Consider the following 27705-nt stretch of genomic DNA (forward strand, 5'->3'; position numbering starts at 1 on the left):
CAGATTTGCTCTGTCAGGCATTGTGGGGGCCAGAGTGGAAGGCTCTCAGAGAGGGGGCAAATGCCTTTTCTAAAATGCCCTTCGTTCTTATAATCAGAGCATAAAAATTTATGTTACATTTTTCTCTACTACCAGTGTAATTTAAAAGCATCTATCAATTCTCTGTATGTGCTTCATGTTAGATTTCCGGTCATATGTTTGATTTTCTTTTTAGAATAGTCTTGATTTCAGATAATTTCAAATCTAAAGCTCAAACAATTTCAATCTAAAATGTAGGAATTTTCTTACAGTTAAAGAAGTGAAGTGTTATATTTTTTCGTTGCATGCATCCGGCACATGCGTTGTAGACTTGAATTTCCATAATGCTCCTGTGAGGTGGATGTGAGCTCAGCCTTACAGACAGTAAGACAGCCTCTGAACCTCCTTACATCCTCGTGGTTTTTGTCAGTCAGTTCATGGAAATCACAGTGAATTCAAGGTGTGGTAAGAGAGGATGTGTAACCAGGCCCAGCTGACTCCAGAGGCCAGTCTCAGTGTTTCATAGCACATTGCTTCTCAGGAAACAGGTCACTGAGGAAATGCAGATTGGTTTGTGACTTACATTTAATTGTATTTATTTATATTTTATTGTATCATGTTTAAATTATTTTTCATTTGGATATCATCACAAAAGTGTTATTGAAGGCAACAATTGCAAATATATGTGCAGTGCTTTGCACTTATACAAAGATACAATGATACTTACACAAAGATTGAGTTTTTCACTATTTAAAGCAATTTTCAGATGAAATACAAAGTTTTCTGGATCTCTTTGGTTAGTCAAGTACTTGGAAGCTCTGAACAGTGATTATTTAGGACTCTTTTCGTACCATTTAATTGCAGGCCCTCCTAATCTCTGTCAGCCCTTCACCTTTATGACCTTGCCTTATCTACCAGAACACAGATCCCTCTTACTAAAGGTAGCATTGTGCTACAGGCCCTAGCAGGGAATGTTTTCAGGTCTGGGACCCCTCTAATCAAAACTGTCACAAAGATGTCATTGGCACAAACATGTTATTTGTCATCACTTTCTAAGCAGCCCTGGAACTGGACTCTGGCCACAGAGATCCCTTAGGAGACATGAGTCCTTACCATTGCCAATTGCCTGTTCTGTGGGCGATCCTAATTGTTGAATGCAGATCAATTAACTTATGACATGTGATAGTAAGCATCTATCCAAACTTAGGAGGATATAAGAAGCTAGTAAAATAGGTGGGTTCCAATTAATTAAAAACAAGTTGTGTAATGTTAAACGTTTTAATACTTTGGTAATAGTCTGTGCAATCTAAAATAGCTATTAAGCTTTCAATCTGATCAAATGAACACTTGTCTACTAGGGATAATTTGATCCTAGTGTATTGACTTGGAGGACAAAATTAAATTAGTTAATGATTGCTTTACTGCCTAACAGGATCTGATGTGTAAAATGTTTCTGAAATAATTTTGTCTGTAGTGTTTCTGACACAAGGGCTCTGGAGGAAGCATGTGATAGCACTTACTCATATAGATTATATATATGAAGTAAAAACACATAGCCAGAACCTGTCTTTTTCTGAATATAGTTGCTCAGTTAATTTTTTCTTCTGCATAAGAAATCATCTCGAATGTTCTTATGTGATACGTAAAGTGGGGAAGATGGAAGATAAACATATAACCCATTGGATTCTCTTTTCAAATATCTAGATTAGATCCTGTGCTGAAAGAGAAACCAAGAAAAAAGATGACATTCCAGAAGAAGACAAATGAAATGTAAAACAAGGTGAAATCAGTTATGTGTATGTATGCTTTTCCTTTTAGACCTACAGATTTGACAGTGAAGTGCTTCTCAAAGTGCTTTCAAAATAAATTACCTAATTAGCTGGGGATGGTGAGGCACGCCTGTAGGCCCAGCTACCCGGGAGGCTGAGACAGGAGGATTGTTTGAGCCCAGGAGTTCAAGGCTGCAGTGAGCTCTGATCACCACAGCATTCCAGCCTGGGTGACAGAGCAAGACCCTGTCTGAAAAAATGAAAACTGATGGTCAAGAAGAGGCAACACAATGTAGCCTCTGGGACAGAGCACTGAGCTAAATGCTTTTCTTTTCTTGAGGGTTCAGTTTTCCTAATCATCCTACCAGCTCCCAAAGCTAGTCACTCAGGTTAGTCAATCTCTCTATTCATTCATAGAATGGGCGTAATGCCTGTCAAAGGCTGTGCTATGACCAGGACATGGGACTCCAGACAGCATGCCCTAATAGAAGTGGGGCCTTCTGCTACCCAGTCAATGAGTGGCCCTCCTCTTGAGAGGTCACGAAGATCATCTTTGTTGTTCAAAAGCTCCAGCTTATTTAAAAAATATAATTAGACTTTTTTTTTCTCCCCCAAGACGGAGTCTCGCTCTGTCCCCCAGACTGGAGTGCAGTTCCACGATCTCGGCTCATCACAACCTCCGCCTCCCAGGTTCATGTGATTCTACTGCCTCAGCCTCCCGAGTAGCTGGGACTACAGGCACGCACCGCTACACTCTGCTAATTTTTGTATTTTTAGTAGAGACGGGGTTTCACCATGTTGACCAGGCTGTTCTCGAACTCCTGACCTCGAGTGATCTGCCTGCCTTGGCCTCCCAAAGTGCTGGGATTGCAGGCATGAGCCACTGCGCCTGGCCTACAATTAAACTTTTTTAATAAGTGAAAAAGAAATTAACAGTATTTATAAATTTAATAGTAAATATGTATAATCAGAGTTTGAGGTATTTTTCAATGAAGACATTTTCTTTGCAGAAAGAAATTTCAGAGCTTCCAAGACCACAAACTTAAAATAAGTAAAGAAGACAGTAAAATTCTTAAAAAGGCTCAGAAAGATGGATTTTTGCATGAGACGCTTCTGGACAGGTAGCTATTTACTTATTTCCACTATTTTCAGTAGCCAATAGAAATGGCATATAGAAAACCTACGTTCTCTTAAATTACTGTAGTTTTCAAATTTTTGTCTTTATTTCTAATTTATGAGTGTGGTAATATTACCTAGAGAGGACATCATGAGTTTGGGAAAAGACTGTCAAGAAAGAATATCTAAAAATTATAACCAATTCTAAGTATATACTTTAAGAAATTCAGGTTTGACTGTATCTACTTGATAAATTTATCATTATCTTTTTATAACTTTTAGAACCAGAGTTAGAAAGAAGCAGTTTGACTAATATAAAAATTATGTGGATTCTGTTAGAGTAGTTCAGGTTCCTTAAAATAAGCATAGATCAACTAAAAAACTGAGTATAAAAGCTAAACAAGTGAAATTGAAGCAGTTTTATTGTAAGATTTGGAAGAGTGCAGGATGTTTATCATAGCACATTATTAATATTTATTACTCTTCCTATGTAGATAAGTGATGTCCTAGATTTACAACATAGAAAAACAGGTAGAGACGTTTAGCTGTGAGGGTACAAGTATAAATCAATTAAGTGCCAGATTTTGATAATCACCAGCTGCTCATTCAAGTCCTATGTTGGAAAGTTACTCTTACCCTTTTTTTACATTACTTGATGAAGGCAATGTTTAATTACATATTTCCTGTTAACTAGCTGGTAGAGTTCATACCTAAAGTCAGTAAATAATGTTAAGAATTTTTTCCAGCTGAGCAAATGAATATGTATCTAGTTGTAAGAAATCAAGAAGAGGATATAAAATATAATCAGGTTGTGGAGTCTAAAACGGAATAAGCTCTATGTCCTGTAACTTTTTTCACTTGTAATAATACAGCATTCTCACCCTGTTAAATGGAAATTTAGAGCACCCTTAAATTCTGGAATAATTAAAATTGCTATTTGGAATGAAAAAGCCCTTAGGCAACATTTATTGAATATTAGGAAATAACTTTTATAAGATTAGAATCCATTTTTTATAGAAACCAAATTTAAAAGTATACATAATTAATATAAGTGTTGTGGTAATACACTAACCAAAATTGAACACGCAGTTTTAAAGCTTTTTATATTTAGTAGCAGTTGAATATACATGACATGTTTTACATAGATTAATTTTACTATTTTTCTTTATTTAAACAAGAGAACCAAATTGAAAGCCGACAGATACTGCAAATGACTGGGATTTTTGTTTCTGCCTTATCTTTTTGTGTTTTTTTCTAAATAAAATATTCAGAGGAAATGCTTTTACAGAGTTATTGAGTTGTTGTGAACTTATTGTTTAGCTAGTAGCTAGTTTAACCAGGATTAAACAAGTTTAATCAGGATTCTTCATGGATGTACTTTTTAGCTAACTACAGTTTTTCACATGGAAATGAAACTTACAGTAAACACTTAACGTACCACAGAATTTTTTTCTGGATTTCCAGTCCTGAAGCATGAAGTGTACTAGAAACCAATTCTTCCTGCTCTACTTGTGGAATCTTTCTTACTGGATCATAATCTTACTTTACTTTATACAATAGATGCTTAATCAGTGCCTTTAATAGGAAGTTAGAAACTCCCAATCCAATCAACAAGGCTTTGATTCTACCTCCTAAGTACTACCCAGATCACAGACAATCCAAATATCAGAACTAGGGGGCTGGACAAAGAGGACAAATCATCTATTAGGGAGTGGGACAGAAAGTGGAAACATTACAAAGGAGCAAGTAGGCTCAGAACAGAGAGGAGAGTAGTACTGGGGAAACTCCCTACTGAGGACAGGTTTGCCACAGTGGATATGTATGTGATGCTTTTGTCCTCATGGGCTGGAATGGAAGCTGATAAAGAAGTTCAGATGCTACGTGTTGCTTAGGTCTGCTTTGTTGAAGCCTGTCTCTTTCAGAGTTCCTAAACACAATATTCCCGTGGCCTCTAATCCCAGTGAGTGCTCCAAATCCAGGCTGTGTATCAGATGCCACAGGAAATTCTGCCTCAGGACTGAGGTTGGTTCAAGCATCTGGATGATGTCAAAATTCCACATTGTGTGCTGGCCTAACCTGAAAGACCCTATCTAGTTCTAGCCTTTAAATTCCTTCTGTCACCAAATCTAGAGTTACATGGCATCTGTACAAGCTAGGTAGCTGAGGCATGGGATCAGCTCTGTAAAGGAGCTTTTGGAGCTTTTGTTGTAGGTCTAGCTCCAACTTGGCACTCCAGTTCCAATAGCTGGACTTTCTCTCATCGTGTGTTCTGATCCTTGGATTGGGAACAAAGTAACCACTCTGATCCCACAAAGCAGTGGTTCCAGTTCCCAACTGGTGACTATTTTGCCTCCCATGGGACATTTTTGTTTTCACAACTGGAATACGGTGTTAGAGAGTAGAGGCTAGGGATGTTGAGAAGCATGTGGCAGAATCCTGTTCCGCTCAGAATGCTAACAGTGCCAAGGTTATGGAGCCTTCCCACCCAAGGGCTTGGTCTATTCCTTGCTTTTGCCAGCTCCCTAACCCTAAAACACAACAGTTCAAATCTATATGCATAAGCATCTCCTAGGGACATGCACATTTCCAATATCAACTACTGAGACCCATCCGTAGAGATGCAGGCTTAGGAGGTCTAGGATTGGGCTCAAACTTTGCATTTTAACAAGTACTCCAGGTCATTCTGAAGCAATTGATACAAACCACAGAATGAGGAACACCACCTTCAAGAGACTGAATCTTGCTTCCCAACACTAGCTTGGTATCTGAGACCATCTGCCTGCTGACTGGCTTTCCTGGAACAACATTCTGCCTGTAGGCACAGTGTGTTCCTGGACTCCATGTCAACCCGTTCACCCTCATGTTCCCTTGGTTCCTGTCCCCAGTCCAGCGAGCAGAACTGATTACAGATCTTGACAACAGAAGTTACAGATTTAAAATAACTTGCCTGTTCCTGTGGACTTTATCCACTAGTGGAGGACAAGTGGACAAGGGGAGAGGGTAGGTGGGGGCTCCTTCCCTATTCCTCCCATTCCACTTTATACAAACCCCAGCTAGACCACTGGGAGAGCAACAGAGGTTAAGAATGACTGCATCTAAATATTGTCATCTGGTCCACTCTTCTTCCATCTTGTACACAAGGATATCATGAGTTTTATTTAAAGCACTACTGAAACCAAGATAAACTCTGGCTTAGCATGCCCCTGACGGATCAGTGTAGCAACCTTATCAAAACCAAGATTACCTAAAAGTACTAACCAAAGGAAAAGCTCCCTCACCCCAACCTATGACTGCTCACATTTTTCAGATTGAATCATTTCAGTTGTATTTTAAGGTTCATTGACTCTTTACCACCTCCAAGCTGCTCCTGAACACAACTGATTATTATTTTTTAATTTTGAAAACTTTCTCACTTCTAGAATTTCCACTTGAGCCTTTGTTATTATTGTAGTTTCTTCTTCTCTGCTGTGATTTCCTATTGATTTATTTTAAGGGTTTTTTGGGTTTTGATTTCAGTAAGAATTACAATAACTACTTTAAAAATCCACACTAATTCCAACATCTGGGTCATCTTGATGTCAGTCTCTATTGATTGCCTTTTTCTTTGAATATGTTTCTTTATATGTTTGATATAATGGGATTGAATTCTGAAGATTGTAAAACTAGATTTTGTTTTGTTCCTCTGAAAATTTTGATAATTTTTTGTTTGTTGTATTTTGTTTGATTTTTTTTTCTATTGTATACTTTACAATAATTTTTCCTCCAATGGTTTTAACATTTCTATTTCTCAAAATATTTGTTTATGTTAAAAATTATACAAAGTAGCTTGGTGCAGTGGCTCCCATCGGTAATCCCAGAACTTTTAGAGGCCAAGGCAAGAGGGTCACTCGAGCCCAGGAGCTGGAAACCAGCCTAGACAACAGGGCAAGACCCTGTCTTCACAAAAAATTAATAGGGTGATGTAAAAAGTAATTGCGGGTTTTGCCATTACTTTCAATGGCAAAACCCGCAATTACTCTTGCACCAACCTGATAAAAAATAAGCTGGTTATGGTGGTGGCATGTGCCTGTGGTCTCAGCTATTTGGGAAGTGAAGGTAGAGGTGGGAGGATTGCTTGAGCCCAGGAGTTCCAGACCAGCCTGAGACCCTGTCTCTATGAGAAAAAAAAAAATTAGCTGGGCCCACGTACCTGTGGTACTAGCTACTTGGGAGGCAAAAGCAGAGGTGACAGAATCACTTGGGCCCAGAAGCTCAAGGCTGCAGGGCACTGTGATTGTGCCACTGCACTCCAGCCTGGGTGATGGAGCATGACCCTGACTCCAAATAATAATAATAATTACAAAAAGGAAAGAGTTAGAACACCAGGTTAGGGTTAAGTATTCTAAAATTCAGCTGACTTACTCTGTTCTCTGTAAAACAGGTTGCCACAGAAAATATCACATGCCCAGTTAATTTGAAATTTCAGATAAACAAATACTTTTTTCAGTGTAAGTATATCCCATGCAATATTTGGGACATGCTTATACTAAAATATTATTCCTTGTTTATCTGAAATTGAAATTTAACTGGGTATTACATAATTATAGCAGCCTGACCATAAAAGATATGTAGGCTGAGCAAAATTCTAGTTTAAACTTCAAGCTTTATAATAAATTCATTATTAATCAAGAACTATTATTTAATGAGACCTGTGTAGATCCCCATATTTATCTTTTTAAATATGGAACTAGGAAAGCTACATAAAGAACATTTATAGAAATAAGTGACTGTTCTATAGCTGAAAGGAAAACTCTAGCTTTTATTTTTCTCCCCATACTTAAGCTTTATTCTACATTTGTATAAACAATAAAATTACAGCTCAACTTTGGAAGCACAGATCATAATAAAGATCCCAGAAACATTTAACAGGTAACAAATCTTTCACATCATCTTACTATAGCAACTAAACATATAATAACTTAGAATGATCCATTAATTATAAGTAAAGCATAAATTATTTTACAAAGCCTAACTGTTAATATTATTGACCATCATAAGAGCAAATATTTTAAGTAAAACACCATGAATACTTTACAGAAAGGAGCGAGTGGCAGACACAGTCATTCTTGGATTTCTTTCAATACCAGGTTTTCTTCCCTTTTGACCTGAACTGGGAGTTGAATATTTCCTCTCTTTGCCCTCTGACCCTCTAGTCTCTGAAGCATCTTTTGTACTAGAGGTATGTGCAGAGACTTCCTGGAAATTTGGATTTGTAAATTATGCTGTTGTATCTTCTAGGCACTGCAGTGATCGAGATATAGAATAGTTGCTCTTGCTTGTATAAGTGTAACAGTTTGATTCAAAAAAGGAAGTAAAAGGAAGAGAGTTGATTACATTTGGCCACTGACATTAATAATAATAAATAATAATTGTACTTGTAATATAAACATCTGAAAGTTTTAGTTCTAAGAATGGCTGTCCACATAAGAAAATAATGTAAAATAATTAATGTCTATTATAATTTATTTAACCAAAGAAAAAGTATAATTTAAAGATGGCTGTTTAAGGATCAAATTGCAGCAATTGGTAAAAGTAGATATTAGTCATATTTATTAAGTGACACACAGTGATACTGAAGGCACTTATTTCTCAAGAAACATCATTTTCTCCCAACAAGAACATACTACATCCTAGACATGAAATGAAAATAAGCTTTAATTTTCACCACAGGAGGGCGACAATCAGAGAACTGAGGTGGTACAGATCCATTACAGGACCATATCCATGAGTCCATTAGTCTCTACTGTAGGACAGAGCAAGAATTTTTAAAGAATCTCGGTGAAGGCTCCTTTTCAAAAAAATACAAAGAGTAAAGCCTTTGAAACGTAAATTATTTTTTCCAGTTATTACATTGAGGACAAAGTTATAGTTGCAAAGTTAAGATTTTGTAACTATCCCTAAAATTGATTCTCAGTGACTCCCTTGATCTATATATGTTAAGGAAAAAGACAAGATGAAGATGTGTTAAATGTCTTCCAGTTTTTAATAATCAGCTTTAATATAAGGTATACCCAAATAATGGTTAATTAAATGACAATGAAATTATGTTATAGCAGATGCTCACTCATCAACATGCCTTGAAATTAAAGGTTTATAAGGTGCATAAGGGCAAAGTTTTTGATATTGCCATTACATTCACAAAAGTATCTGAGGCACGTACACCATGAAGTTCACTAAGTGCTTGCAAAATAACCAGAACTAAATTTTGTTGAATAAATAAATGAATACTTTTGTATAGCATCTGTTCAAAATCTCTGATGTAAAAATGAAAATAATCTGAAAATATGCAAAACTGAAATTTCCCACATACAGCTGCCAATTCATACAGACAAAAATATGAATTTCAAAATGAGAACACGACAATAAAATCAAGTTTCAAAATGGCTGGCCTTTTTTAGCAAAACCTATGTTCAAAAAAAGGAATAAGACATCAAATTGTTTTGAGAACCAAAATATCACTGCTGCTTTTCTAACACCCTGTTGTTAAGCTGAGCCCCCATCCTCTTACTGTCAATAACAGATTTTCATCATCAAATACAAGAAACAGGCAGGGCACGGTGGCTCACACCTGTAATCCCAGCACTTTGGGAGGCTGAGGCGGGTGGATCACTTGAAGTCAGGAGTTTGAGACAAGCCTGGCCAACATGGTGAAACCTCATCTCTACTAAAAATACAAAAATTAGCTGGGTGTGGTGGCAGGCACCTGTACTCCCAGCTAATCAGGAGGCTGAGGCAGGAGAATTGCTTGAACCTGGGAGTTGGAGGTTGCAGTGAACTGAGATCGAGCCACTGTACTCCAGCCTGGGCAACAGACCAAGACTCTGCCTTAAAAAAAACAAATACACAACATAACAGAATCTCTGGGACACATTCAAAGCCGTGTGTAGAGGGGAATTTATAGCACTAAATGTCCACAAGAGAAAGCAAGAAAGATCCAAAATTGGCACCCTAACATCACAATTAAAAGAACTAGAAAAGCAAGAGGAAACACATTCAAAAGCTAGCAGAAGGCAAGAAATAACTAAAATAGAGAAGAACTGAAGGAAATAGAGACACAAAAAAACCCTTCAAAAAATTAATGAATCCAGGAGCTGGTTTTTTGAAAACATCAACAAAATCGATAGACCGCTAGCAAGACTAATAAAGAAGAAAAGAGAGAAGAATCAAATAGGTGCAATAAAAAATGATAAAGGGGATATCACCACCAATCCTACAGAAATACAAACTGCCATCAGAGAATACTACAAACACCTCTACGCAAATAAACTAGAAAATCTGGAAGAAATGGATAAATTCCTCAACACATACATCCTCCCAAGACTAAACAAGAAAGAAGTTGAATCTCTGAATAGAACAATAACAGGCTCTGAAATTGTGGCAGTAATCAATAGCTTACCATCCAAAAAAAGTCCAGGACCAGATGGATTCACAGCCAAATTCTATCAGAGGTACAAGGAGGAGATGGTACCATTCCTTCTGAAACTACTGCAATCAATAGAAAAAGAGAGAATCCTCCCTAACTCATCTTATGGGGCCAGCATCATCCTGATAGCAAAGCCTGGCAGAGACACAACCAAAAAAGAGAATTTTAGACCAATATCCTTGATGAACATTGATGCAAAACTCCTCAATAAAATACTGGCAAACCAAATCCAGCAGCACATCAAAAAGCTTATCCACCATGATCAAGTGGGCTTCATCCCTGAGATGCAAGACTGGTTCAACATACGCAAATCAATAAATGTAATCCAGCATAAAAACAAAACCAAAGACAAAAACCACATGATTATCTCAATAGATGCAGAAAAGGCCTTTGACAAAATTCAACAACACTTCATGCTAAAAACTCAATAAATTAGGTATTGATGGGACATATCTCATAATAATAAGAGCTATCTATGGCAAACCCACAGCAAATATCATACTGAATGGACAAAAACTGGAAGCTTTCCCTGTGAAAACTGGCACAAGACTGGGATGCCCTCTCTCACCACTCATATTCAACATAGTGTTGGAAGTTCTGGCCAGGGCAATCAGGCAGGAGAAGGGAATAAAGGGTATTCAATTAGGAAAAGAGGAAGTCAAATTATCCCTGTTTGCAGATGACATGATTGTATATCTAGAAAACCCCATTGTCTCAGCCCAAAATCTCCTTAAGCTGATAAGCAACTTCAGCAAAGTCTCAGGATACAAAATCAATGTACAAAAATCACAAACGTTCTTATACACCAATAACAGACAAACAGAGAGCCAAATCATGAGGGAACTCCCATTCAAAATTGCTTCAAAGAGAATAAAATACCTAGGAATCCAACATACAAGGGAGGTGAAGGACCTCTTCAAGGAGAACTGCAAACCATTGCTCAGTGAAATAAAAGAGGATACAAACAAATGGAAGAACATTCCATGCTCATGGGTAGGAAGAATCAATATCGTGAAAATGGCCATACTGCCCAAGGTAATTTACAGATTCAATGCCATCCCCATCAAGATAACAATGACTTTCTTCACAAAATTGGAAAAAAACTAAAGTTCATATGGAACCAAAAAAGAGCCCGCATCACCAAGTCAATCCTAACCCAAAAGAACAAAGCCGGAGGCATCACGCTACCTGACTTCAAACTATACTACAAGGCTACAGTAACCAAAACAGCATGGTACTGGTACCAAAACAGATATATTGATCAATGGAACAGAACAGAGCCCTAAGAAAAAATGCCTCATATCTACAACTATCTGATCTTTGACAAAGCTGACAAAAACAAGCAATGGGGAAAGGATTCCCTACTTAATAAATGGTGCTGGGAAAACTAGCTAGCCATATGTAGAAAGCTGAAACTGGATCCCTTCCTTACACCTTATACAAAAATTAATTCAAGACGGATTAAAGACTTACATGTTAGACCTAAAACCATAAAAACCCTAGAAGAAAACCTAGGCAATACCATTCAGGACATAGGCATGGGCAAGGACTTCATGTCTAAAACTCCAAAAGCAATGGCAACAAAAGCCAAAATTGAGAAATGGGATCTAATTAAACTAAAGAGCTTCTGCACAGCAAAAGAAACTACCATCAGAATGAACAGGCAACCTGCAGAATGGGAGAAAATTTTCACAACCTACTCATTTGACAAAGGGCTAATATCCAGAATCTACAATGAACTCAAACAAATTGACAAAAAAAAAAAAAAAGACAAACAACCCCATCAAAAAGTGGGCAAAGAAAATGAACAGACATTTCTCAAAAGAAGACATTTATGCAGCCAAAAAACACATGAAAAAATGCTCATCATCACTGGCCATCAGAGAAATGCAAATCAAAACCACAATGAGATATCATCTCACACCCGTTAAAATGGCAATCATTGAAAAGTCAGGAAACAACAGGTGCTGGAGAGGATGTGGAGAAATAGGAACACTTTTACACTGTTGGTGGGACTGTGAACTAGCTCAACCATTGTGGAAGTCAGTGTGGTGATTACTCAGGGATCTAGAACTAGAAATACCATTTGACCCAGCCATCCCATTACTGGGTGTATACCCAAAGGCCTATAAATCATGCTGCTATAAAGACACATGCACATGTATGTTTATTGTGGCGTTATTCACAATAGCAAAGACTTGGAACCAACCCAAACGTCCAACAATGATAGACTGGATTAAGAAAATGTGGCACATATACACCATGGAATACTATGCAGGATAAAAAATGAAGAGTTCATGTCCTTTGTAGGGACATGGATGAAACTGGAAACCATCATTCTCAGCAAACTATCACAAGGACAAAAAACCAAACACTGCATGTTCTCACTCATAGGTGGGAATTCAACAATGAGAACACATGGACACAGGAAGGGAAACATCACACACTGGGGACTGTTGTGTGGTGGCGGGAGTGAGGAGGGATAGCATTAGGAGATATACCTGATGCTAAATGACGAGTTAATGGGTGCAGGACACCAGCATGGCACATGTATACATATGTAACAAACCTGCACGTTGTGCACATGTACTCTAAAGCTTAAAGTATAATATAAAAAAAAAAGAAGTCAAGAAACAACAGATGCTGGCAAGGCTGTGGAGAAATAAACACTTTTACACTCTTGGTAAGAATGTTAATTAGTTCAATCATTGTGGAAGACAGTTTGGTGATTCTGCAAGGATCTAGAACCAGAAATACCATTTGACCCAGAAATCCCATTACTGGATATATATCCAAAGGACTATAAATCATTCTATTATAAAGATGCATGCACGCATATGTTTATAGCAGCACTATTCCCATTTGCAAAAACATGGAATCAATCCAAATGCCCATCAATGATAGACTGGATAAAGAAAATGTGGTACATACACGCCATGGAATACTATGCAGCCATAAAAAGGAATGAGATCATGTCTTTTGCAGGGACATGAATGAATCTGGAAACCATCACCTTCAGCAAACTAATACAGGAACAGAAGACCAAACACCACATGTTCTCACTCATGAGTGGGAGCTGAATAATGAGAACACCTGGACACAGGAAGGGGAACAACACACACTGGGGCCTGTCAGTGGGGATGGGGAGGGAAAGCATCAGGATAAATAGCTAACGCATGTGGGGCTTAATACCTAGGCACCTAGGCGGTGGGTTGATAGGTACAGCAAATCATCATAATGCACGTTTACCTACGTAACAAACCTGCATGTCCTGCACATGTATCCTGGAACTTAAAATATAATTTAAAAAAATAAAAAGAAAACAAGAGTACTGTTCCGCAGCCTGTACAGCAAGCATGATGCTGACATCTGCTCAGCTTCTGGGGAGGCCTCAGGAAACTTAACAATCATGGTGGAAGGGAAAGCAAGAGCAGGAGGAAGAGAGAGAGGGGGAAGGTCCTACACACTTTAAACAACAAGATCTCATGAGAACTCTATCACAAGAGCAGCGCTAGAGGGATTATGCTTAACCATTAGAAACTGCTCCCATGGACCAGCCACCTCCCAGCAGGCCCCATCTCTGAGAGTGGGAACCACTGGAGGCTGCTCCCATGGACCAGCCACCTTCCAGCAGGCCCCGTCTCTGACACTGGGAACCACTGGAAACTGCTCCCATGGACCAGCCACCTCCCAGCAGGCCCCATCTCCGAAACTGGGGATTACATTTCTATAGAAGTTTCCAATAATGTTGGAACACATACTAATAACATATTTATAAAAATACAGTCCAAAGTAGACCAAACACCATTCACTCTTCAATTTGAAAGTTTTCCCTCTATTCTAATGTCACAATCTCCAGCGTTATTAATCAGAATCCTGCATTTAAGGGCATCTGTTAAATTTTATAGCTGATTATAAAACCATCATTTAAAGAGGACCAAAATGAGACAACAATTGTCTGTGGATGATCAAAACATTAAGGGCAGCCACAGTTAAAGACACGAACAACAGCCTTTAAAGTAGAATTTGCTGTAGAGCCTATTATGAGGGAGATATTTCTAGTTATTAGCTCTTTTATTCTAAACCATGGAAAAAGGACCTATCAAATAAAGTCCTTCCAGACAGTGAAGGGCTCCTGGCAATGTTCTCTTTAATCCATGATGTGGGATAAGGGGAGTTTTGACTGATTATGAGGCAATGTGTATACCACTAAAGTTTCAACACCGTAAAAGGAAAAAAATGGGTGAGGGAAGTCCTGGAAGAACCAGATGGGGCCGTAGCAGAAGATGATTTCAATCCACTGACCCCTGAATTGTGGGCTGGTTGTGCTGCATCGCTCTGTGACTTATGGTTCTGCCGCAACAAAGATCTAATTCTCAGGGTTATAGGAAAAGACACATGCGGTACCCCTAAGGCACAGAGAAGGGAGAAATCCAAACCTGACTTAAGTCTAGGGTTCTTAAACCACACAATCTGCTCACAAGGAGGACCTTAACTCTGAAGATACTGATTTGGGGCTGTTTCAAAGAAAGAAATTATAAATATGAGCGGGAAAGAGAACAACCTTCCCAATATCCAGTGGCAAAAAAATGAGGGAGAGGGAAGGAAGGAGAAAGGGAAGGAAGGAGAGAGGGAAGAAAGGAGGGAAGGAAGGAGAGAGGAAGGAAGGAAGTAGGGAGGGAGGGAGATAGGGATGGAAGGAACGAGAGAGGGAAGGAATGAAGGAAAGAAGGAGAGAGGGAAGGAGGGCAGGAAGGAAGGAAGGAAAGAAGGAAGGAGAGAGGGAAGGAAGAGAGGGAAGGAAGGAGGGAAGGAAGAAAAGGAAGGAAAGAGGGAAGGAAGGAAGGAAAGGTGGAAGGAAGGAGGGATGGAGGGAAGGAAGGAAGGGAAGGAACTTGGATACGCACAAAAACAAAATTTAAATTAAAACGGAAGTCTATCATCTGACCTAATTGAAAATGTTCTATTTTCTAAAACAACTTATACAGTCCAAAGATAAAAGGGTGCTGATTGGTATTTGTAACTCTCTAGCACATATTCGAATCAATTTTAACATCTGCTGAAATCTGCCAATTGGCATACTTTCACAAACTTAATACTGGAGCTCAAACTTTGTTTATACCTGAGATTTCACTAAATTTAAACATTGCATCCCCTAATCCTAGCAGAGTAACTGCATATAGAATAGAGGACACATATTTATGCCTCACATTTGTTACCTTGACTAAATTTCCCGTAGTCATAGAAGTCTTTGTCCATAGGGGACATGGATGCTCTGACCTAATGAGAAACAAATTGATATTAAATCATTTGCACTTACGCATTGACTTCACCAAATGTAACCTTACAGAACTCCCTCTCCTGTTTTTTTTAATTTGATTTATTTTTAATTTTTCATTTTTTTTAGAGATGGGGTCTTGCTCCATTACCCAGGCTGAATGAAGTGCAGTGGCACAATCATAGCTCACTGCTGCCTTGAACTCCTGGGCTCAAGCAGTCCTTCCATTTTAGCCTTACAAGTAGCTGGGATTACAGGCATGCACCAACACAGCCAATTAAAAAAGTGAAGTCTTGCTATGTTGCCTAGGCTGGTCTCTAACTTCGGGCCTCAAGCAATCCTCCTGCCTCGGCCTCCCAAAGTGCTGGGATTACAGGTGTGAGCTATCGTACCTAGCCTCCCCATCTTGATAAATTAGGAAATATGGTCCAACATAAATTACAACATGACTTCAAATAAATAAAACTTATTATATAAGACCTAATTAATTAGTGAAGGGGTGATAATCCTCATTGCTTCAATGTTTAGCAGTAGAATTTGGCCTGTTCTTAAACCTGCAAATAATAAATGGCATTTCACAGTGGATTACTGTAATGTGACTGCAGTGCTCCCATCCATTAAGGCCCTCGTACCCAATGCCTAATATTGTGGTTAATTTTTTTTTATTTCAATAGGTTTTTGGGGAATATAATGGTGTTTTTTTTTTTATTTCAATAGGTTTTTGGGAAACAGGTGGTGTTTGCTTACAGGAATATGTTCTTTAGTGGCGATTTCTGAGATTTGTGGTGCACCCATCACCCAAGCAGTGTACACTGTACCCAATGTGTAGTGTTGTATCCCTCACCACACCCACTCCACCACTCCCAGCCTTTCCCTGAGTCCACGAAGACCATTGTATCATTCTTATGCGTTTGCATCCTCATAGCTTAGCTCTCACTTATGAATAAGAACATACAATGTTTGGTTTTCCATTCCTAAGTTGCTTCACTTAGAATAATGGTGTCCAGTTTCATCCAGGTTGCTGTGAATGCATTATTTCATTCTATCTTATGGCTGAGTAGTAATCCATGTGGTAAATATTTATACCACATTTTCTTTCTCCACTTACTGATTGATGGGCATTTAGGCTGGTTTCAAATTCTTCTAATTGCATATTGTGCTGCTATAAACATACGTGTGCAAGTATCTTTTTCATATAATGACTTATTTTCCTCTGAGTGGTACCCAGGAGTGGAATTACTGGATCAAATGATAGATCTGCTTTTACTTCTTTGGAAATCTCCTCACTGTTTTCCATAGCTGTTGTACTAGCTTACATTCCCTCCAAAAAGTGCAAAAGTGTTCCCTTTTTACCACATCCATGCCAATATCTATAGTTTTTGATTTTTTGATTATGACCATTCTTGCAGGAGTGAAGGGGTATCATATTGTATTGTGGTTTTGATTTGCATTTCCCTGATAATTAGTTATGTTGAGCATTTTTTCATGTGTTTGTTGGCCAGTTGCTTATCTTCTTTTGAGAATTGTCTGTTCATGTCCTTAGCCCACTTTTTGATGGGATGTTTTTCTTGCTGGTTTGTTTGGGTTCCTTGCAGATTCTGGGTATTAGTCCTTTAATCAGAAGTACAGATTGCAAAGATTTTCTCCCACTCTGTAGGTTACCTGTTTACTATGCTGATTATTTCTGTTACTGTGCAGAAGCCTTTTAGTTTAATTAAGTCTCATCTATTTATCTTTGTTTTAGTTGCATTTGCTTTTTGGGTTATTGGTCATGATCTCTTTGCCTAAGCCAGTGTCTAGAAGAGTTTTTCCAATGTCGTCTTCTAGAATTTTTATGGTTTCAGGTATTAGATTTAAGTCCTTGATCCATCTTGAGTTGATTTTTGAATAGGGTGAGAAATGAGCATCCACTTCCATTCTTCTATGTGTGGCTTTCCATTTATCTCAGCACCATTTGTTAAATGCTATTCTTTCTCTGCTTTATGTTTTTGTTTGTTTTGTTGAAGATTAGATGACTGTAAGTATTTAGCTTTATTTCTGGGTTCTCTATTATGTTCCATTGATCTATATGGCTATTTTTATATCAGTACCATGTTGTTTTGGTGACTATGGCCTTCTAGTATAGTTTGAAGTCGGCTTCTAGATTTGTTCTTTTTGCTTGGTCTTGTTTTGGCTATACAGACTCTTTTTTGGTTCTAGGCTTTTACTACCTTAAGGTATGTCCCTTCTATGTCTTTTTTAGTTCCATGTGAATTTTTGTAGTTCTGTGAAGACTGATGTTGGTACTTTAATGGGGATTGCATTGAGTTTGTAGATTGCTTTTGGCAGTATGGTATTTTCACAATATTGATTTTACCCATCCTTGAGCATGGGGTATGTTTCCATTTGTTTGTATCTATGATTTCTATCAGCAGTGTTTTGTAGTTTTCCTTGTAGAGGTCTTTTGTCTCTTTGGTTAAGTATTCCAGATATAATTAAGATTTTGTCTGCAAAGATTGCATGCAATTGACAATTATAGGAATATACTATTATAATTATAGGAATTATAATATTCCTAAGGTTTTTATTGCAGCTATTGTAAAAGGGGGTGAGTTTTTTATTTAATTCTCAGCTTGTTCACTATTACTGTATAGCAGAGCCACTGACTTGTGTACATTAATTTTTTATCCCGAAACTTTGCTGAATTCATTTACCAGTTCTAGTAGCTTTTGGGATGAGTCTTTAGGCTTTTCTGGGTACATGATCATGTCATCAGCAAAGAGTGACAGTTCAACTTCCTCTTTACCGATTTGGATGCACTTTATTTCTCTTATCTGATTGCTCTGGTGAGGACTTCTAGTACTGTGTTGAATAGAAGTGGTGAAAGTTGGCATCATTGTCTTCTTCCAGTTCTCAGGGGGAGTGTTTCAACTTTTCCCCATTCCATATAATGTTGGCTGTGTGTTTGTCATATATGGCTTTTATTACCTTAAGGTATGTCCCTTTGATGTTGATTTTGCTGAGGGTTTTAATCATAAAGGGATTCTGGATTTTGTCAAATGCTTTTTCTATGTCAATTTTGCTGAGGGTTTTAGGCATAAAGGGATGCTGGATTTTGTCAAATCCTTTTTCTGCATGTATTGAGATGATCATGTGATTTTTTTAAAAATTCTGTTTATATTGTGTATCACATTTATTGACTTGCAGATGTTTAACCATCCTGCATCCCTGGTTTCTCTTCAGATTGTATACATCTTTCGCCTTATGATGGTTAATTTTATTTGCCAAGTTGGGTTGCCTAGATATTTGGTTAAACACTCTGGATGTGTCTGTGAGGGTGTTTCTTGATGAGATGAACATTTGAATATGTAGACTTAGTAAAGTAGTTGCCCTCCCCAGTGTGAGTGGGCCTCATCCAGTCCACTAAAACCCAAATAAAACACAAGGGTAGAGGGAGAGAGAATTCACTCTCTTTGATTTCAGAGCTGAGACGTAGATCTTCTCTCGCCTTTGAAGTCAGACGTGGACTGTAACTTATGTCATCAGCTTTCCTGGTTCTCAGGACTTTAGGCTTGGACTGGAACTCCAACATTGGCAGTCCTGGTTCTCCAGCTTGCTGACTGAAGGTCTTGGGACTTCTTAGCCTCCATAACCACATGAGCCAATTCCTTACAATAAACCTATATATATTCATGCAACTGATAAATATTTTGTTGTTACAGATTTGGCTACCATGTTCTTTTTGTGCCTATTTTAACAGAGTCTCAGTCATAGCCTGCCTTCATCTCTGAAGGGACCAGGTGACCCACGGAGTGCCTCGGCAGCCTTGTCATTGCATGCAATCTTCACAGACAAGATCTCACTGCAACCACCTGTCTACAGGAGCACAGGTGTGACATTATACTGATGACATCATTCTCAGAGAAAATTCGCTTTACCCACTAAGGACACACAGATACAAGGAGGCTTACACAAAGGGAATGGATGTTTCCCAACACAGTAGTGCAAGGCCCTGCCACTTTGCTTCAATTCCTGAAAATTCCTTGGTAAATATGGGGCTGCCCTATTCCTGAGACTTTCAAAAAATAGTTATTCATCCTCTCAGCGTCCACAATGTTAATACAAGCCTAATATTCTTTAATTTGTGTTTTGTTTTTTGGAGGCACAGTCTTGCTCTGTTACCCAGGCTGGTATGAAGTGGCACGGTTTCAGCTCACTGCAGCCTCGACCTCCTGAGCTCAAGCAGTTCTCCCATCTCGGCCTTCCAAGTAGCTAGGACTGCAGGTGTGTGCCATGACACTCAGCTAATTTTGTTTATTTTTTTGTAGAGAAAAGGTCTCACTATGTTACCCAGGCTGATCTCAAACTCCTGGGCTGAAGCGATCCTCTTGCCTCAGCCTCCCAAAGTTCTGGGATTACAGGTGTGAGCCACTGTGCCCAGCCCTTTATTTCTTTACTTGGGGTTCAGGTGACAACATATTTCTTATTTACAAATCTTACTTAATCCCACTGATGCTGTCATTGGCAAACTGACCCACCTTGAATGAAGCCTCCTCCAACAAGTGTGGAATCTGTCCGAATTTAAATTAACAGGTGCTCCTATGAATTCCTTCAGAGAACACAATGTGGATGCTTTAGCAACCTGTTCCCATGCCTCCTGAAGTATCTGGGTTGCATATGGTGGCCATAGTAGTCCATGGGCTTCTGATGTAAAAGATAAACCTACCCCTTTTGACCCTGCTCTGTACAGCATCAGGGCAGTGATTGCTGACCACATACTGGACCCTCTGGAAACAGAGGGCTCTGCATCCATGTCCACGAGCCTTCATGCCCATCTGGCCATCAGGCCTTGGGAAGCAGCACCCCACAGCGTTGGCACAGCTGCAGAGACTTCCTTGCCTCAGAATGGAGTCAAATCTGGACCCCCTGCCATTCTCATCTGCAGGAAACACTGGCCTCCTTCATCCTCAGGCTGTGTTGCTGGAAGTCACCCGTCTCCGAGGCCCCTTGGGATCGACTGAGTGACCAGCAGTGAAGTTCATCCACCTTCTGAATGGATGCCATCATCTGATGTGATGGAGCTCAGTGGGATGCTGCTGCCTTCCCTCCATTAGCTAGGATGTCCCTGATAAAGGATGACACCCAAGCCTCAGCACAACTGGCCAAACTTGAAGTGGTCATCTCAGCACTGATGCTGGGCCAACAATTAGCCCCATTTGTACATTTTTACAAATTTTTGGCAATTGCCAAGGATTGTCCACCTTCCCTCCCCATTGAATTAAAGAAACTTCTTGCCTCATGGATACTCAGAATACAATCAAGGTAACAGATGCCGTTTTTTTTAACCAAGGACACAGTACGGATCTCACAGGGACACTCCTTATCCCCTGCAGAGTTCCAGACACTACTGATGGTGGCCAAGACAACATTTCATCAGAAAACACAGTGCTAGGCTTGTGAAAGTGTCCAGTAGGGCTTCCACCGCCCCTATAGGCTGCAGGCAGCTGCTTTAGTTGAGAGATAGACTGAGCTCCTCAAAGAATTCCTATTTAAGTTACAAAGCAGCGAGTGGATGCCCTGCTGGGTTCCACTGTTGCCACAGGCTTTGATTACTCTTAAGTTAATACTTCATAGGAAAGTGGACTTTTTACACCAATGCTACACAGTTCCCTCAGTTGCCTTTACTGGACATCAAGGAGTTCACATTTTTGACAACCATTCAGTCCTGGACTGTCCAAAGGGTGGAGGTAGCTCCGTGCAGGAAGCTGCCTGCTGTGTGTGGATCAGTAATATCAGACTTGCCCAACAACTCACTGGAGACATGAAAACCAATGCATGGGGGATGCATGACATCACCCAAATATTTATGAACACTCTTGTGCTGCCAGAGACCCCAGATCTCTAAACCAATGCATGGGGAATGCATGACATCACCCAAATATTTATGAACACTCTTGTGCTGCCAGAGACCCCAGATCTCTAAACCAATGCATGGGGAATGCATGACATCACCCAAATATTTATGAACACACTTGTGCTGCCAGAGACCCCAGATTACTTTTCCTGCCTCCTGCTAAATAAATGGGGGCAGTAGATTTGCATCGGCTTCCGCATTACATTACTCATAACTGTGGCCTTCCTAATCTCTCATGTCCCTAAGCACTTATTACAATGTCTTAGCAGCTTTCTCTCAGCCTCTCAAAATATTAGTCATCATGAAAATTAATGTCTGATGTTAAAGCATCGTGTCAATTTTATTGTGACACCTAAAATTTCATGCAGCACCCCACCATGTCCTCAGCCTAATGGCTTTCATGCCCCCACCAGACTGCAAAACTCTGAATTAGTCAAGCACATCCCTGAAGGAACCAGCCGTTACCCCACCCTCTGATTTCTACCAAGCCTGCCTCCCACACCCTCTGTTCCGAAGTGCAACCCTGGGTAGACCTGCATAAATGCAGTGTCATCCCCCGCTGGGCTGAGTATGTGTGATGAGTAAATTACTGGGAATTTCCTCTTCTCAGTGTTTGTTTTGTCTGCAGCCATTCCCAGAATTCTAGGGCAAGACTAGCTTCTTCACCAATGGGGTGAACAGGAAGGAACCCAAGTAGGAATTGCCTTTTTAAAAAAATCCCTTCCCACCCTCTTAATTATGTAATGCATGCATTTTTATAGCTTTTTTGCTCCTTCCATTACCTGAGGTCAGCCACTGATATTTAACCCATCCTTAGCCTTGGAGGAGGGCAGAGGAGCACTGGTCATATTGATTTCGCTAGCGGTGACATGATTTCCTCCTGTGCCACTCAAATTCTCTCCTTCTTTAACTTGATGCTCAGTAGGTTGTGTTTCACTCGTCTTTGCAGATTGTTAGGAAGATGAGAATCAGCTTTCATTTTTGATGTTGCCATAGAGAAGACTCCATAATAATCTTTATTTGTACAATCAACTTTTTCTTTTCCCCCAGAAATTGCAAATTCTTATGTGAGAGACAGCTTTCTGGAGTCTGCAAGCATAGATTATCGTCTCTCTTTTGATGGTAAATTTCTTATATTCCCACCAACAATAAAATACTTACATATAATTTTGGCATGTCATATTGATTGCCAACTACAAGTAAGAATATTCCTTGATTTTAAATCTAGATTAATTATGAAAATTTGAGTAGCCACAAAAAAAAATTGTGTACAAATTTATAGACCTCTTCTTAGGAGTAAATAAGTTAATATTAACTAATATTTATTGTGCAGTTAAGGTATGGCAGAAGCTTCCTATGTACTATTTCATTTTATACTTAAAACAATATTCCATGCAAAATGCTACAATTTCCCTATACCTCCAATTTGGACATGATAAAACTGGGCCTCGTAAAGTTTTCACCCCAGAGTTCTCTGCTTAGGAAGAAGTAGAAGGAAGTCTAAACCTAAGTCATCTGATTTCAGAGCCCATATAGTTAAAATGCTCTAAATGGAGCTTCCCATGGTGATGGTGACTATGAGAGCCTATCACATATGATGTAGGACCCCAGTGCTTCCCTGTAACATGTGCAAGATTCCCGTGATGACGATGACTATGAAAGCCTGTCACATACGATGTAGGACAGTGCTTCCCTGTAACATGCGCAAGATTTCCATGATGATGGTGACTATGAGCCTTTCACATATGATGTAGGACAGTGCTTCCCTGTAACATGTACAAGATTCCCGTGATGATGGTGAGTATGAGAGCCTGTCACATATGATGTAGGACAATGCTTCCTCTGTAACATGCACAAGATTCACCCGTGGATCTTATTAAAATGCAAACTCATAGACCACACTTTGACTAGCTAAGATAGGAGCATTTAAATGGATGTCCTGGTGACAGTGCTAAGATGCTATTCTTCATGTGGGCACTGGCTCACCACATTAATGAAGCTTAGGACCTCCAGTCCCTGCTGGAAAAGAAATACAGATACAAAGGATGTGACTGTGCATATGGAATATCTGTTGTGTTCTGGACATTGTACTAGACACTAGAGATAAAAAGTCAAATATCCCTTGCCTCTATCTGAAAGAAGCTTCCTACTCAGTGGCTTCTGACTGCAGTGTATATATTCTCTTCTGTCCTGGGTGGGTGAGCTCTATCTCAAGGTTGGTAACTGAACACTGCCCAGTGGGTTTGATGAAGGAGATCATAGCTAGCTGTGCTCCCACATAGCTATGACCGTAGCATATCTCGTGATGCCATTTCCCCCTTGTCAAAAGGCTCCCTCCAGTATCATACATGCTCCCTATGATTATAAATTCTTCCTCTTTGCACTAAATGTTCCTAAATCTTGTAAAGATAAAAACATAAATCACATTCTCGTCATATTAGTTATATATTAATGATAAAAGTTCCTTACTTTTCTTTCTTTTTTTTTTTTTTTTTTTGAGACAGTCTTGCTCTGTCGCCCAGGCTGGAGTGCACTGGTGCGATCTTGGTTCACTGCAAGCTCTGCCTCCCAGGTTGACAGCATTCTCCTGCCTCAGCCTCCCGAGTAGCTGGGACTACAGGCGCCCGCCACCATGCCTGGCTAATTTTTTGTATTTTTAGTAGAGATGGGGTTTCACCGTGTTAGCCAGGATGGTCTTGATCTCTTGACTTTGTGATCCGCCCACCTCAACCTCCCAAAGTGCTGGGATTACAGGCGTGAGTCACCGCGTCCAGCCCAAGTTCCTTACTTTTCATGTGTTTAATATTTTCTCCCAGCTTATAGAATATATTGATTAAGAATAAATTTTAGCCACGCGTATCTATTAAAAACTTCATGATATACTTTGCTATTTTTAAATTTCTTATGCTCTTATAAAATGTGTGTTCTGGACTCATGTTGGCTTCTATTAGTTTAGGCTATGAGCAGAGATGGACAAGGTGGCTACTGTAATGGATCAAGGCTATGAGCAGAGATGGATGAGGCAGCGGCTGTAATGGATCAAGGCTGTGAGCATCTTGTGAAGTAGGATGTTAAATCTGCAAATATCAGAATGAATCCAAACTTATCAATTCAAAACTGCATCGTAAAACAGCTCAAAAAAGACTAAAAACACAGCTCTACAGTTTAGGAGGCTGAGGCAGGCAGATTGCTTGAGCTCAGGAGTTGGAGACAAGTCTAGGAAACATGGAAAAACCCTGTCTGTACAAAAAAATATATTTTTAATTAGCTGGGTATGGTGGTATGAGCCTGTGGTCACGGCTTTTCAGGAGGCTGAGGTGAGAGGATTGCTTGAGCCTAGAAGGTAGAGGCTGTAGTGAGCTCTGATCACGCCACTGCATTTCAGCCTAGGTGACAGAGTGAGACCCATTTCAAAAACAAACAAACAAAAATAACTAAAAAAAAACAGCTCTAAACGAAGATGGCCAGAAAAGTAGCTCAACTTATTCCTGTCTGGTTAAATACAAACATAAATGAACTACTTATATGCCCCAGTGGCTTCATAATGCTGAAAGAAAAGTCAATTGTTATAGCAGGTTCTGGAAAACTTTATTATATCATGGAGTTCAACGAAAATATCAAATCATAAAATAATCAAATCTGAAAGTGAATCTAGTTTCAAAGACCTCAGAAGCCACTGTGTAGGAAGCTCTTTTCAGATAGAGACAAGGGATTGTTTGACTTCTTATCTCTGTTGTCTAGCACAATGTCCAGAACACAACAGATATTCCATATCCGTAGTCACATCCTATGTATGTGTATTTCTTTTCCAGCAAGGACTAGAGGTCCTAAGCTTTGTTTATATGGTGAGCCAGTGCCCAAATGAGCAGCAGAATCTTAGCACAGTCACCTACACACTCATTTCAATGCTCTGGCCCCTTATCCAAGCTAGTCAAAGTGTGGTCTATGGTTTTGCATTTTAAGGAGATCCCCGGGTGAATCTTGTGGCTGTCAAAGGAGGAGAAGCACTGCCGAAAAGGTGAACTAATTTATCGAGGTAGGCTGGCTATTTATTTATTTATCTTGTTGTTGGAAAGATTCAAATTGACATACACAATCACCCCCATAAGGATTTCAGGTAAAAAACAAACAAACAAAGGTTTAGATATCAGATGTGTTTTACAACTACACCACTCTTTACTACGGCATCTAGTAGCACATTTCCAATAGACTTAGGTGAAAATTTCTATCTCATGAGCCTTCTGTCAGTACTTTTAAAATTGGATACTCAATAAATAGTGGCCAAATTGAATCTCTTACAGGCATCTCACTCAAACTGCAGTCATACTTTCCAATAGGCCCCATAAAAATCCTTGTTCTGGAGCAATCTAATATATTTATCCACCTCTTTAGACACTTAGGTAAGTATAGTAATACAAGTTTTTTGTGTGTGTGTGTATTGTGTACCTTGTGGCCTCTTGCCCAGTTTCTGCAACACCTGAAGCTGAGGCAAGTTTAATGTAAATAACGTCCAGCAATGTTAGAAATGTTGACTTTTATGTGTCCACCAGGAAAAAAGGATGAATGTTATTGTAGAGGAAATTTTCATTCTGGAAAAAATGCATACTGTTTGAATATTAATTTCATGCTTTCCACAGATATTATACACAGATATTATATTCCAAGGGTTATGTTTCAAAGTCATCAAAAATAGAAAATACATTTTATATTTCTAGCTGAAAATAATAATAGTAATTAGCCTACCTTTGGGGAAATGTGATAAAAATACTAATGACCATCACAAATGATTAAAAGCATAAAATGTGCAATGATTTAAACTACATGTTCTTTATATGAATTATGCATAGAAATATAGACACATTTGATAAATTCTATTTAAAGTCTGTGTGCTTTGGTAAATGATTCAGTCATCTGTAGATTGAAGGGATTACTTTTATCTGCCTTCATAGTGAGAATTAGATTTCTATTCTTTATAAAGCAGGGAATATAGATTGTGCATGGAGTAAAAGCATTCAATCATTATTAATAATGATGGTAGCGGCACTGCAGAAGAGAAAGCCTGTCAGGGTAACGTGTTCAGTTTTACATCATAATCAGAGTGTGTCGATCTCTGTTGAAGGCAGAATTAAAAAGCCCTTCAACATTTTTAAAATAATGGATGAAAAACATCTCAAAGTCACTTTTAAAATTTGAATTGACGATTCCACATGACAGGAAAAGGACAAAGAACATCTTAAAGAAATACTTCACGATGGAAATGATGTTTTAAGTGCAATTTCATCAAGGAGAAGTTTTTCCAGAAAGTCTTTTGACCTCAGGAAGAATCTCATTAGTTTACTCTGGTAAATAGTTTCTAGTAAAATGAGAAAGAGTTGCCTCTTTAAAAACAATAAAAAATTTACACGGTTTAATCTAATGTTGTGATTTCGAAAGTGCTGCTTGTGCCCTCATAGTTATGCATGTGTATTTATACGCATTTTCTTGGCACACTCAAACGCCAATAAAATATTTTACTATCCAGGCTCCTTAAAAGCCAAATTAATTTCTAAAAGTGAGGATTGTATGTATTCTGTGAGGTGTGTGCAGGTGTATGCATGATATGTGTGTGTGGTCTGTGTGTGTAGTAGGTACATGGGGTATGTATATGTGTGTGTGGAGTGTATTGTGGGTGTTATGTGTGTATACTGTGTGTAGTATGTGGGTGGTGCCTGGTGTGTATATGTGCTGTGTTCGTGGTGTATGTGTGTTTGGTGTTTATGTGTACTATGGTGTGGTATGCATGTGATATGTGTGTGGTGTATGTGATGTGTGTGTTTTGTGTGTGTATGGTGCTGTGTGTGCGCAGTGTGTGTAGTGTTTGATGTGTGCTTGATGTGTTTGTAGAATGTGTGTGTGGTGTGGTGTATGTATGTGAGGTATGTGTTTGCTCTATGTGTGTGGCGCTGTATGTATGTGTGCAGTGTGTGGGGAGTATGTGTGGGGTGTGTGGTGTGTGTGGGGAGTATGTATGGGGTGTGTGATGTGTGTGGTGCTGTATGTGTGTGGTGTATGTGTAGTAGATTCATGTGTGTGGTGTGGGGGTGTGTGCACATGTGCACATACTGTGTGGTGTGTGTGATGTCTGTGGGGGTGTGTGTGTGCACATGGTGTGTATGCAGTGTGTGTGGTG

At 39.1% G+C, this 27705-nt stretch overlaps 1 protein-coding gene across 1 annotated transcript in view; it reads left to right on the plus strand.

Annotated features, from left to right (window-relative positions):
- The window catches only part of LOC117978692 (protein FRG1B-like), a 34193-nt gene extending 6719 nt beyond the window's left edge, over positions 1-27474 (plus strand). Inside the window, 3 exon segments of the mRNA XM_055097414.2 lie at positions 1723-1814; positions 2798-2908; positions 19383-27474. Of these exon segments, the coding sequence (XP_054953389.1) occupies positions 1723-1814; positions 2798-2908; positions 19383-19413 (234 nt within the window). The 3' untranslated portion in view covers positions 19414-27474.
- Positions 27475-27705: the final 231 nt, after the last annotated feature.

This window comes from Pan paniscus, chromosome 15 (genome assembly GCF_029289425.2).
Source record: "Pan paniscus chromosome 15, NHGRI_mPanPan1-v2.0_pri, whole genome shotgun sequence".
Lineage (NCBI taxonomy): Eukaryota > Metazoa > Chordata > Mammalia > Primates > Hominidae > Pan > Pan paniscus.